Below are 14269 nucleotides of genomic sequence, written 5' to 3' on the forward strand. Positions count from 1 at the left end.
GCATACACTTGACTGAATCAACTCACCCACTAGAAGGAAAAGACATAAAAATTGGAGTATTGATTTCTTTGGAGAGGTTATATTGTTTTATGTAATAAGCAATTGATTCCATCTTGTGGTCTGCAGGATTGCAATCCCATTGGGAGGATGTGTATAATGGTCCTCTGCTTCATAATTGGCTGATTTTGGGTCCTGAGAATGGTGGATATTTTAGCCACAACACAAGAAGAGCAGATAATAGGTTATCCAAGTATTGTATCTCTGCTGGTCTCTCTTTCCAGATATAACCATGACACAGAATCCAGTTCTCAACGCTACCTGGGAGAGCCTGAATCCGCCCAATTTCTCCCGACTGCAGGAAAACCCTTTGTTCCAACCGAACATCACCTACGTTGATTTCTACCTCCACAAGGCCTCTGTGGCTGCCGTCTTCACCATCTCCTACCTGCTCATCTTCGTGGTGTGTATGGTGGGAAACGGGGTGGTGTGTTTCATTGTGTTGCGCAGCAAGAACATGCGCACGGTCACCAACCTGTTCATTCTCAACCTCGCCATCAGTGACCTGCTAGTTGGCATCTTCTGCATGCCAACTACGCTAGTGGACAACATCATAACAGGTCAGAACATACGTTTATTTGGAGTTCAATTCGTTCTCTTTTTAATTATATACCTAAAAGTTGCTTTATTGATTCTAAATTTCCTCTGATCTCTGTATTGTTTGAATATGGTTGAGTCTTCAGCTAGTTCAGAAGTACAGGAAAGGAAGTCTAATACTATCAACCAATTAGGGGTCATTTACTATGATGCAGATTGTGAACAATATGTAAAAAGAAACAAATCTTTTGGGAGAATGTTTGTTACTGAACTGAATCACTTCAACTCCTTAATTATCAGTTCAGTTAAAGTTGCGAGCAAACGTGCGGGATTAGTCATTTGTTTGTTTTAGTTCCGTGAATTGTTCACAGTTCGTAAAAACACAGTAAACTTAAGTCCTGAGTGAAAACAACTGAGTCACTCATGACAAGTAGGCCCCTCTCCTTGTCTCATGAGAAATAGTACCAAATATTTGATTTAATAATATTGTGTTCAGGGTGGCGGGGCTCAACCTTAGAGAAAGGGTAAGGAGCTCAGACATTCAGAAGGAACACGGATTAACGCTGCTGCTGGTTCACCTTGAGAGGAGCAAGCTGACATGGTTCAGGCATCAGGTTCAGGATGCCTCCTGGGCACCTCCCTTTGGAGTTCTCTGGGCAGGTCAAACTGGGCACCTGGGGTAGACCCAGAGCTTGCTTAAGGGGTTATATATGTCTTTTAGGTTGGGAACCCCTCAGGTACCCCAGGAGGAGCTTGAAAACATGCTGGGGATAGGAACTTGCTTAGCCTGCTACCATTGCAACCCAGCCCCAGGTAAACAGTAATTTGTAATGGATGGACATATTCTGGTAGGACTTTGTTGCAGCAACTTTCAGTTTGCAGTATCCTACTTAATTTTATGACAGTTCAATAATAATAATTGCAAGCTGGACTTAATGTTTAGCCATGTTCTGGTTTGGTAAGGGTCTACACAATTGGAGTTCTGGTCAGGAATCAAACGATTTGGAGAATCAGATTGTAATGACTCAGTTCCCTTGAAAGAACTGATTTGTCCTTCACTAGATGATTTCAGAATTCAGCAACTTGCCTTTCTGTTTCATGCTCATACAATTTTAAAAGTTTTTCTTTGTTCTGCAGGATGGCCATTTGGCAGCGTGCTGTGCAAGCTAAGCGGGATGGTTCAAGGGATATCAGTGTCAGCATCTGTGTTCACTCTAGTGGCAATTGCTGTTGACAGGTGAGGGTTGTAATAGTCTGACTGTAAGGTTACTGGGTTTGATGTGCCTGTGGGTGTGTTTTTTATCCTAATAGACTTCTTTTCCTTCATGCATTCCCCTCCAATCCCCTCTGTGTCAGGTTCCGCTGCATCGTCTACCCTTTCAAGCAGAAGCTGACCATCCCTACCTCAAAGCTCATTATCATCATCATCTGGGTGCTGGCTGTGTCCATCATGTGTCCCTCTGGGGTGATGCTGCAGGTCACAAAGGAGCAAAGGGTGCGGATAATCCTCGGCCGTAATAATGACACCCGACCCTTCTACTGGTGCCGGGAAAATTGGCCAAATCAGGAGATGCGGAAAATCTACACCACTGTCCTCTTTGCAAACATCTACCTCGCTCCTCTCAGCCTTATTGTCATTATGTACGCCCGCATCGGCTTCACCCTCTCCAAGACCACGATTCCTACCATGAGGGGAAGTGGAATTGTCTCGGAAAAAGGCAATGGGACCAACAAATCGAGCATTGAGGGTCGGCAAACAATTTCAAAGAAGAAGACTCGGGTGATCATGATGCTGTTAGTCGTGGCTCTGCTCTTCATCTTGTCCTGGCTTCCTCTGTGGACGCTGATGATGTTAAGCGACTACGCCAGCCTGACAGAACACCAGCATCGAGTCATTAATATCTACGTGTATCCCTTCGCTCACTGGTTGGCCTTCTTCAACAGCAGCGTCAACCCCATCATCTACGGGTTCTTCAATGAGAACTTTCGCAGAGGCTTCAAGGCTGCTTTTAGATTCCAGCTGTGCTCTGCCGGCATCGAGTGCCAGAGGACCTACTCCCATCGGATCCAAGGGAATGCAGTGCTCCCGTTTCAGCCACCTGCCCTGAGTAGATCAGGCTCAAGAGGTGGATCGGCAATAGTTGGTAATGGGAAGTGCTCAGGTCAGGAGGGAGGGTGCTTGAGTGGTAGAAGTGATATCAAAAAGCAAGATCTGATCATGGAGGATCTGGAACAGGTGTCCCAGATTTAGAAAGACTTTGCTTCACTTCAACTTTAAAGATATGTCTGGCTTTTGGAAATTCTGTATCTCATTTCCAAGGACAATGAAAAATCCCACACAAATACATGATGAAACTCCATGTATATTTGTTCCAATTGAATGTTTTTAGCTTCAATTCTCTCAAGAAGCTCTATCATTTGGCCTTGCCTATCTATTTCGAGTGCTCCCTCGGAGGGTAGGCTGTCTCGTTTCTTTTGGGGATAGATGGTAGTTGTCACCTCAAATTGAGTATTTTCAAATGCAGACCCCACTGGAAAAACATAATTCCCAGAGGGCTTTGCACCCTAAGACAGTATTAGATGGAACTTGGCCAGTAGTGCTAGGAAAGAAGCATACATCTTTGGCGGTAGTACGGCAAATGTCTTTGTGGTTGGCATATCTCAGTTTAATGTTGATATATATATACTATAACTAGTTTTTCAGAAAAATTGATATTCAGTATGTCAACAGAACTGAGTGTAAAAGGCTATTTGGGAATTTCAGAAGTGTTATTTCCATATGCTATGTATGAAGCGTAGAAAAACACTCCAAATTGGGGAAAGCCACAATGAATTATTGTGAATATCACTTGTGAATGTTTACCATAGTGTACGTAAAAAAGAATAGTATAAACAGAGAGTTTAAAGGGCTGGAAATCTTACTTTAAAATGTTCCGTTTTTTTCTGTAACATTGTATATTATTATGTCGTGTCCATTATAGATCAGGATGTAAAGATACTTGACGCAACACTTGGTGTAATACCTGTGAGGTTCATAAACGTACAGTGGCACTGTTTGATGAGGCTCTTATTTATTGAAGTTATACCATAATTAGAATAGCACAGCTCCCACGGGTGAGATGTAAGGAGTTGTGATGAGAATTGTATCAGCTTCATCATGTCAGTATGCAGGTTCTAGTGCCCCGAGGCAGTTGCAGCGTGTCGTCGCCTGTGATGTGATAGCAACAGAGGGGATCATAGGCTCCTATGGAAAGTGTCCTCCTGTTCTCTGCTTCCTTGTGGGGGACGATGACATTTAAACGCCGCCATGTCAAATAGGGTTAGGGTGTGCTCAACTGTACATATGGTAATCAATTCACAAAACCTTCTGCTTTAGTGGAATAACATGCCTTTCAAGTAGCTATCATGGCTGTGATGAGGCGCGCCTTCACATATAATGGTAGGGTTATTTAGCTGTTGTCACAAAGTCAATTTCATTGCACTTTGCGGAAACTATGCCTTCAAATTGCATGTGCCTCCTTTATGAAGTCATTGTTACCTCAACATGTAATGTGTTTATGCTGATACTGGAGTAAGGTAACATTAACATGCACAGTTAGGAACGGTCATTATCATTGTTAAAAAAAAAAAAAAAGTATTAGAAGTAAAGTCCTATTATGATCTTTTATTTTAGTTTTTCTGAACTTGTTATTATTTTGTATGTTGTAATTATTGTTATTATAACAAAAAATGTGACTTTATTTTTTTGTGTTTTATATGTGGTCAGCTACAGTACATGCCAAAACCTTAAAGGTACCATGTGGGTTTTTCACCACTAGTAGCGCTATAGAGCTATGTTTACAATGACCAGTCCTTCTTTTGTTTATATCACATATGAGGACCCATCCCTGCCTTTTTTCATGCCATTTTGCTGAGAAATATATAATATATGTCAATTGGGAAACCCCCTTAATATGACCCATATTTATATAAAATTGTTTGGTGCTAACTTACATAAGCACGCGTGAAATTTAGTTTTACCGCAAAAAAAAATGATGGATTTTGATATAAGGATACGAAGAAATTGATTTTCTGTTTTTTTTTTTGGGCCTATATTGTCAAGTAGATGCGCAATATTACCGGGGATGTGATCTAAAAGGATTGAAATGACATTTTTCATTTCACCTCGACTTTAATGTCTATTATGCATTTAACATGCACGCTAGAGGCAAGGATACAAAATTTGCCTTTTGCTGAGCAAAAACTCCACATGGCACCTTTAATGTCTTGAATAAACTGATAAATTATGATATGCTCTCTTTGAAAAGCTGCTGCTAAATGAGTATTATATAACGAGGTGTGTTAAATTCACTTATGTGTGGGTTATGATACTGTTTGTATTTTAATATGATAATATTCTGCGATCGTGCTTTCGTATGCTTTCCAGATGTGAATATAATTCAACAGGTTTCCCCCGCTCATTCTTTAATCAGCAGCAGATATTGGTCCACATGTGTGAGGGTTATGAAACACTCTTAATGGCACTATAGAAATCAGCAGCCTCAGGGATGGAGGAAAAGAAGAATACCTCAGTGAGTTTATTAAGAGCATATTTTGTTTGTTTGTTTGTTCTGTGTGTGTTTTTAGTCTTAGCCCATTGGCGGATTGATTTCAAAGAACAGGCTTGTTATTAATTTACCAGATGACGGATGTTTGGGAATATGAAGATGTATAAATGCAACGTTTATAACATGTAAGGTATAATATATTTTAATCGCCCGTTTTGTCTTATTACATACTTTGAAAATTGTTTTTGACATATACTGTAAGGGTAAACATATTGTACCGCCGATGTTCTTTGCTGCTTGTTTGCAAAGTGGAAAAAAGTGATTTATTTGTGACTGTTTGCAAATTAAAATTAAAAGCAAGACAAGACACGTTGTGGTGACTGTAATTATTATTCTCACATCGCAGGTGGGATACAAACAACAATTAAATGATCTAAAAGAGAAAAACACCTTGCTATAAGAGAAAGGCGGCGCACAAACATCACATACTTAATCCTCTTCGTTCCCTGTGGAACGTAAGCCCACCTTGCCGTGGTGGGGAGGCTTGTGCGCTTCCGTGTCTCTGATTGCTATACCGGCGAGGGTCATATCCCCAGCAGGTTCAACCAAGCTGGGCAGGTTGCAGGTATAGAGGCCAAAAGCAGCACCTTGGCACTCCAAGTCCACCCCATAAAACACCATCCTGTTACAGAAACTACAACAAATGCTAAATCCACGGGCCCTACAGTAGACTTGAGCCAACTCACTCCAACAGGAAGTCAGGAGTGCGATAGACAGCCTACTTGGGCCTAAAACGAAGAGATAACCTACAAATTGTTTATTCTATATTTCGTCCTCTGTCCTTATGCCCTCAATTCGTATAAGGGAAAAAAATGGAGGAAACCTTTGGACGAACAGCAGAGGAGGGATCCTTCTCCCAGTTCTCTTCATCATTTGGACTTCATTACATTTTCACGATAATACTGTACAGACAGATGGAATATGCAGGCTCATACATTCATAAAGAATAGGGTGTGACAATTCATCTCGTCTTTGCATTATGCTTAACATCAATGCTAATGTGCTGCCATGCAGTGCACACCTGGGACTGCGCCTGCTGATTGGATTTCAAATATATTATCTGTACTATAACCTGACCCTCGCACGTATGACATTAATAAGCCCGAGAGACGACCCCACAATCACAGCTGACCCCCACCCTCCGATACAAAAGACTTCTTTGTGTAATAACTGTGATTAGGTGACCATTATAGGCGGAGTAATGGGATTTCTATAAGAAATTTATGTGAAAGAAAATCTTTTCACAGTTCTCTGAAAATGAAGGTAACCATGGAGGCAATTGTTGATTAAATCCATAATAAAGACGAGTTTTCATCTTTAAAGAAGCATGACTAACATGGTTTCTGTCCTCATACTTTAATGCAGTTATGTAGAGACACATCAATCCACTATTTCATGAAAACATCCTCGCTATCCATCAGCAATCTACAGCATTACTTAAGCCATAAGTATAAAACATTACATGATGATGTGCAGTCCTTTTTTTGCACACCTTTTTTTATTGGTTTAGAGATGAAGGCCATACTGCTTGGCTCGTCTGACTTAAATGAGAGGAGCGAGAGGGCTCAGAGAGGGCTTGTCTACTGTAGAGGTTTAATGAAGAGCGAGCAAGTAAGTGTGGGCTCCCCTGGGGCGTAAACATGCTCTTTGCACATTAAAGGGTTTCTGCAATGTTCTGCGTCCAAAGCACCGACAGATATTATTATAACAGAGGATTACCACATCAGGCTACAGAAAATCTTTCGTCCACTGCATGAAAATCAACATTGAAAACCTTTCTCTGTACGGTATACTGACCCCAAGGGAGATTAAGTGTCATGAGTTTGTGGTTAAGTTCTGGTTTTGTCTTGTATTTCGGTGCAGTTATTATTTCTTGTTTTACCTTGTCATGAGTTCTCATCCTTTAGTTTTGTATTTAGTTTATTCTGTGTTCTTGTCAGTATTTAGTCTTGTTAAGTATTTCTATTGTGTCTTTTTGATTAGATCATTTCCTGTTTTACTTTGTCACCTTGTCTCTCATGTTGGTCCACTTCCTGCCTTTGTGTTTCCCTCTTGTTTGATTGTGTGCCCTGCCCTGATTGTTTTCACCTGCCCCTTGATTGTCTCACCTGTGTCTGATTAGCCTCAAGTTTATTTAGTCTTTGTGCTCCCCTGTCTCGTTGCCTGTTCATTGTCGTCCTTCTTGTGGAGTTTGATCTATGTCTGTGATTTTGTTCCGTGTCCTACTTTTGATATTCTTCGTGCTTCCCCTGATTTCCTCGTGTCCCTTGGATTACCTGTTCCTGCTTTTGTTTGTATGTTTTTTGCTGTGTCTTTTGATTTTCCTTTTTGTCTTTTGTTGGAGTTAGATTTTGCTTGTGCATTTTTGCCCTTTATTTAATTAAATCCTTTATCTAAGTCTGCTTCTGGGTCCTCACCTTTTTGTTTCTATTGAAACTGTGACATTAAGCACTTGCCCTCAGGTTCCAGCTTCTCTGGTGTTGACTGTATGTTGCTATAATTGTTATATTGTAAATAAATATACTGCAGGAAATCAACAGAAAATAGACCCTTTCTTAAAACTATGAAACTTAACTATAATTATGTTATTTTTATCTTATATATCGCTTCATTACTTTTTTTTATCGGCTCTGACTCTCGTCAAGTCCTCTCCCAGATCTTAACGTTTATAGGCACACTGTATGTAAGCAGTGAAGCAGAAATGCCAGCAGAGGAAATACAGTAATTGAACTATTGACTTTTACATTCCAGTACTTGGTCGTCAAGCTGCTGAATCCGATAACATGGAAGTCTTTACTCGGCACAGCAAACTGCATGTGTGCTATAACACACAATTTTTTAGCATGTACCAACTTGTCAGCACTCTGAGAGTCTGGTGACCTGGCGTTCAATAGTTGGGTTTTATTGGGTCATAGGAGTGCTATTAAAACGTGATGATATTCAGTACAGCATCACAACCTCCAGTTTGATATTGCTTAATTATACAACAGTTATACAAGCGGCTGTGTCTGCAGGTTACCACAGATTATCTGTTATCTGTATGTTTTAATTTATCATCAAATAAGAGTCTGCTGTGCAGAGGTACCAGCTTGATTAATGTAGACATATACCTCTGTAATGGTAAATGGTAAATGGACTGTACTTATATAGCGCTTTTCTAGTCTTTGCCACCACTCAAAGCTGCTTTTACACTACATGTCACATTCACCCATTCACACACACATTTATACACTACTACGTAAAGTGCCCAACTGTCAATCAAATATCACATTCATACCCGTTGGCTATGCCACCGGGAGCAATTTTGGGGTTCAGTGTCTTGCCCAAGGACACTTCGACATGTAGCCTGAGGATCGAACCTCCGAACTTCCGACTGAAAGACGACCGACTCTACCACTGAGCCACAGCCGCTCAGTTCTATTCATTAACAGTATTCAGAACACCTGGCTGAGGCGGAGTGATACACAGTTTAAAAAGTCATGGAATGCTTCTTGTCCAATCAGATCACTTGTCAGAACTAACTGTTGTGTAATTCTTTATATATTTCTCATAAATTAATAAATTCAATTTTTTTTGCATATCCTCAGTGTCTGAACAATGTCAGTTTTTAAATTTTACCACTTTATTGTTTCAATTTTAATTTCTCTGCCTTTTTAATCTCAAAGGGTCAAGCTGTCAGTCAAATAGCTAAGGGCGGGTTGTCATTTCTTATTCTTCTATTTCTTTTGTTATATTTAAAATGTCTTGCTCTTTTGCAGAATCTTTCCTTCATTACGGCGGTTTACTATGACAGGGAAAATATGAAAACAAATCACAAATAGCAGGTATTGCTCTGCAGGGTGCGACTACCTAAAAAGACAGATTAAATTTATTGTCAGACAAAAGACAAGAAATTCAAAGTGAGCCAACTCTGGGAAGTGAAGTACTGACTGAAAGATAAATGTTGGTGTATTTTCCTTCAAAGAATGCCTGTATAAGAGTTCAAGTGTGATTAACTGCTATTACAGTTGATTAGCGAAGGCCGCGATGAATGCGGACCAAGCTAACTATCTATTAAATCTGTGTCCTTTGGGTGAAGAGAAAATGGATTTCCTTCTCAACAGATTAAAGTCACCTTCTGCGCCCACTAATCTTCGAAAGCCATTAGCGTGTCTACCTTCAGCAGTATCTCCATCTGTGCTCTTCCATTAGGTTTATGTGTCATTTTATGGGAGATTTTCATCAACCAGACATACGTGCCTCTTTGCTTCCTCGAGCCATTTACTGTAAGAGCCCACGCCTTTGCCTTACACTAAACCCATTGTTAATCTGTAAACATCTGAGGAGCTTATTACCTCTGATACACGTTCAGGAGCGTATCTCAATACTGTAAATTGATTTATTTATTTTTCATTATCTTATTCCACCTGGGGAACACTGGAGAAAATTGGGATAAACAGGTTGACAGACACTTTATATTTGATCTGGAAAATTGCGGCTTGTTGGGCAATATTCTCCTGAGGTTTCTGGTGATTGATGTGGGATTTGAATATGGATGTACAGAAAACCACCGGGTGGCAATTCAAGGAAGAAAGGTTATTGGTTATTTGGATAAATGTCGGAGAAAAAAAGCCCTTAAGTTCTATTTTCTAATCGTCTACCTCCTATAAGTGATAATGCACGACGAGGTGTCCATTATCAATAATTAATGGACAATGTGAAGAAACTGTAAGGGCTGCCTCTCGCTTGTATTTGGATCAATTCATGCAGCCAGAAACTCTGATATCAACTAATGGTTTTACTCATACCTTTATTAGCATCCCATATATGGACTGTACTTATATAAGTGGATTGCACTGTACTGTACTGGACTAGCACTTTTCCAGTCTTCCGACCAATCAAAGTGGTACATGTCGCGTTCACCCATTCATACACTCATTCACACACTGATGGCAAAGGCTTAAGTGCCAATCTTTCATACCCATTCATACCCGATGGCTATGCCTTTGGGAGCAATTTGGGGTTCAGTGTCTTGCCTAAGGACACTTTTACATGTAACTGTAGCAGTCAGGGATCGAACCGCCAGCCTTCCGATTGAGAGGCGACTGACTCTATCACTGAGCCCCATAAGGCTCTGATGCATTACAAAGCATTGTTTACGACACAAGTTAATACAAGTAGGCTACAAGTTGGCAACAGGAGATTTCTCTCACTGTATGGAACCGTTTGGCTTCACTATTAGCTAGAGAGCTAATGGTATGCTAGCATGATTAGAAGTCAAAATCATTTCATATTGTTTGCAAACATGAAATATTATTTTACACCACATTTAACTACAAGACTACCAAGCTAACCAGCCATGTCATTGTACCCAAAACGAAGTCAAGATTTGATGACCAAATAACAGGTCAAGAACGTCAGCCGCATCCTGTAGTAGCAAGTTGAATAGCAATAGCATATCTGAAGGTTTCCTCAAGCCATACATCTGTTTTCCTGGTAGCACCAGATGGTTTGACTATGACTTGGCAGCGCAACTACATTAATTTTGAATGTTTAACAGACAGTTGAAATGAAGCTTTGTAGGCGTCCATTGTGGGAAATGAATGGACACCCTACAGCCAGTCAGAAGTAGGTGGTATCCAAACTATGATATGAACAGGTATAATGTTTATCGTGTTTATTATCTTAGCTTGTTAGCATGCTAATGTTAGATAACTAGCCTTAAAAAACAAACTACGAAGAGAATTGGACTGTTCAAAATGTTGACCAGATAATGTCCAAGATAAAGGGGGTATAAAGCTACTCAAAGTTTAAACATCAATTAATGAAACAGTTGTCAAGATATTTCACTCAGAACTAAGGTGCCAATAGAAAAGTCAGGGAAACATGAAAAGTCAACAGATAACCAAACTTATTTAATCCACCGATGTCATGTTTGTTGCAGAATTTTGGTCAAGACCCAAGTTCTGGACTGCCCAAAAGGAGAGCTCAACTCATTCTGGGACATCTGCACAGGGAAAAAGAAGTATATTTTGCTCTTTTAGTTTGCAGACCAGGATATATTTTCCAAAACAGCCAAATAGCCAATTTATAGGTTCTGTCTCTCAGGAAACCACTGGGTTCACATCATTTTCGGTGATACAAAAATCTGCCCACGTACTTTCAGTGTTTCGAGCAAGCAACCCGATTGCTGGAGCACTCAGGGGTGCTCTGACCTCCGGTCTTGTGAGTCAACTGTCAGAAAGCTCTGCAATAATGAGCCATGTTGTCAAAATTTTCTTCTGTTAAATCTCAGATGTTATTTTGTCTATCAAGTCTGCAGGCAAGTGACTAAAACACAAAAAAAAAAATTGTACTGGGTGCTTTTTTTGTCTATGGAAGGTTACACTGCTGTATAAAATTCAAAGTTAACTGAGGAAGAGTTATGTTGACTTTTGCAGGAAGAGAAGGAAGCAAACACAGGGAGACAAAATCTATATTTAATTATGTATAATAAAAAAAAATCATGATATCTTTATATTTTCTCTGTTTTCTCTCATTTACTTTCAGTAGTGAAGCCGGGAAATTGTGAGTGGGGGAGCTATCGTTTAGCTAGCTGTGCTAATGATTTTTGACACAAACAACAACAAATTTATATCACTAGATAGTTCCACTTATCACAGGTTTAGAATTGAAAAGCAGGTTACTAAACGTAAAACGCGAGCACAATTAACGCTAAAACAAATGCATACAAAAGGAACACAACAACAACCGCGAACAGCCACAATCCGAATCTAGCTAGCAGACTAGCAAGCAGCAGCAGTTGAAGCAGCAGTTTAGCTAATGTTAGCCTCAGGTACACAGCAAACAACATAAGTTACTATCAACTTACAAAGCTTACTTACAGTATTAGCAGCTTGTTCAGATAGTCCTCTTCTTCGTTGTCCTCCTTTTCGTCCTCACTATGCTCCCTATGCGGCAAAACAACATTTCCACCACGTTAGCATCCCCATTGCTGGAATTAGCAGGCTGTGTTTGTCGCAGCTGACATTATCCTCTCTCCCTTGACGTTTATCGATAGCGTAAGTAAAGCAGTCAATAATGAGATGATTTGCAGAAGCTAATGTATTTCCAAAAATGATTCAACTCTTCATATAACTGTAAACTAGCAACTACGCAGCTAACGTAAGCGCTGTTCTGAACATTCAATCACATGTACAACGATACAAACCAACCAATATGAATCGCACAAGCAGCAAAGGTAAAATGTTACTTCATGACTTATATATATTTTTATACGTAGATTTTCAAATTAAATTTGAGAAGATGCTGTCAAGCTCATGTATGTTTTCCTATCACAAAGCTCCTTCCTCAAAGGCTTGGATGTATGACAGGGAGGAGGGTGTGTGAGAGGAGGAACTGGCACCACCATCAACGTGACATGTGCTTTTCTTCCTACACTGGGGAAAAAAGCTTCTAAAGAGGAGCTCTAATGATTCCACTTGACCTTTACACCTTTTGTTGAGTCTATTTTCTTTTGTTCAGCCCTTTTTTTAGCCTCGACACGCTTTAACACAATAAAAGACTGCTGTATATCTTGTGTCTGCTTGTGCCTGTAACATGAATTCCTTTCACACATTCCCTCATACTCACACTAACATGAATTCATGTAGTAGAGATAGCATGACATGAAATTTTAATGCAGCCACAACATGTAGCACTAGCAAACATTGACCCCTGCTCACATATTCCCTCTGTTGTTATCATTCTGATGTTTGACTGCACTGTAGACAGATAACACCCCCTTTTTTCCCCTTCCTTTTTACACCCTGACACTACTCAAACAATAGCTATTGAAGCTCCAGTAAGCGATATTTTCACTCTGATATATTAACACTGACTCAAACAACTCCCTGAAATGTGAAAGGTTTACATGAACTGAGAAACCAACAGAGAATCACCTCAGGGTGTAGCACTCACCCTTTTTCTTAGCCCATACTGTAAGGTTGAAACCCAGCAGCTATTCTCCTGATATAAAACTGTGCTGAGCTGCTGTCAAACATGTCCACAAAATGCATTTGTAAGCCGTATCTACAGTGTGAAAGATTGGAGAACCAAAGCACAACAGGTGGTCAGAATTAAGCTAAACATTTAGCTAACTTGTGTTTCCGACAAGTGTGTGCAGTGTTTTTCCTGACAAATTAGCTAGTAGAGCATAACAAGCTTGTGGTTGAATTAGCTTTGGAACCTCTTTAGTAAAATAAAGACTTAATGCAGCTTTAAAGGAATAATTCAACATTTAGAAAATCCAAATCAAGCTTTAAAATAAGGTAAAACGGCATTTAATAACCCTTTAGTTACCATTAGCCACAGCTAATATTCAACCACTTCCAAGCTAACATAGCCGTTAGCTTGGAATGTTCTTTCCTATTGTATCACTTAACACTATCAAACAGTAATAGGAGGAATTAACGCCTTAGCTGTTGTATCGTGAAACACTATCCAACAATAATGTTTGCTAGGAAGTGGCTAAATGCTAATGTTAGCTGTTCTCTTACTGTAGCTAATGGATACAATAGATTTTTAATCCCATTTGGTACTCTTAGCCAACCACTAATTTAAGCATTCAACCGCTTCCTAATTAGCACTGCTGTTAGCTTGTAATTTTCTGCTATTGTTTCGCCTTACACTATCAAACAGTAATGTTAGCAAGGTAGCGTCTGAATGCTAACATTAGCTGTCTTCTAAAGGTATCTAATGGGCTATGAAATATGTTGTTTTACCTTATAATATGGCCGGATATCCCTCTGGATTTTCCCTATCTAGTGTCTTTTCATCAACTGGAAAGCAGTGCTATTATAACAATTTGTTAGATTTCCCATGTTAAAATTGTAACATCAAACACAGCAACGTCATCCATTCCATCCATTAAATTTCCTACCTTGGGCGTTAGAGGAAGAAGGATGATAGAATCAATTGGCTAGCTTAGTCAGCGTGACCAGTCTAGAAATAGATCCAAATAGAGGTCCTGGTAGGCATGCTACTTCTTTAAACTAGCACAGTGGGGGCCATTTTAGCCATTTCCAGGAGCTTCAAGTCTGTATGCTAAG

The 14269-nt window shown here is 39.8% G+C and overlaps 1 protein-coding gene across 1 annotated transcript; it reads left to right on the top strand.

Annotated features, from left to right (window-relative positions):
- Nucleotides 1-289: 289 nt before the first annotated feature.
- LOC138602103 (neuropeptide FF receptor 2-like) lies at nucleotides 290-2845 on the top strand. The gene is made up of 3 exons (XM_069673493.1): nucleotides 290-617; nucleotides 1732-1831; nucleotides 1951-2845. Exons 1-3 carry the CDS (start codon nucleotides 290-292, stop codon nucleotides 2843-2845), a joined length of 1323 nt encoding a protein of 440 aa, XP_069529594.1.
- The last annotated feature ends 11424 nt before the right edge of the window (nucleotides 2846-14269 follow it).

Source organism: Semicossyphus pulcher, unplaced genomic scaffold (assembly GCF_022749685.1).
Source record: "Semicossyphus pulcher isolate SPU_LCO1_2020_fin unplaced genomic scaffold, fSemPul1.0.p SCAF_22, whole genome shotgun sequence".
NCBI lineage: Eukaryota > Metazoa > Chordata > Actinopteri > Labriformes > Labridae > Semicossyphus > Semicossyphus pulcher.

Excerpts from the sequence above, each read along its gene's own strand:
- LOC138602103 (XM_069673493.1), top strand. The coding sequence starts at position 290 with ATGACACAGAATCCAGTTCTCAACGCTACCTGGGAGAGCCTGAATCCG. Across the intron at positions 618-1,731 it reads AGTGGACAACATCATAACAG|GATGGCCATTTGGCAGCGTG; the intron begins GTCAGAACATAC and ends TTTGTTCTGCAG. Across the intron at positions 1,832-1,950 it reads GTGGCAATTGCTGTTGACAG|GTTCCGCTGCATCGTCTACC; the intron begins GTGAGGGTTGTA and ends CCTCTGTGTCAG.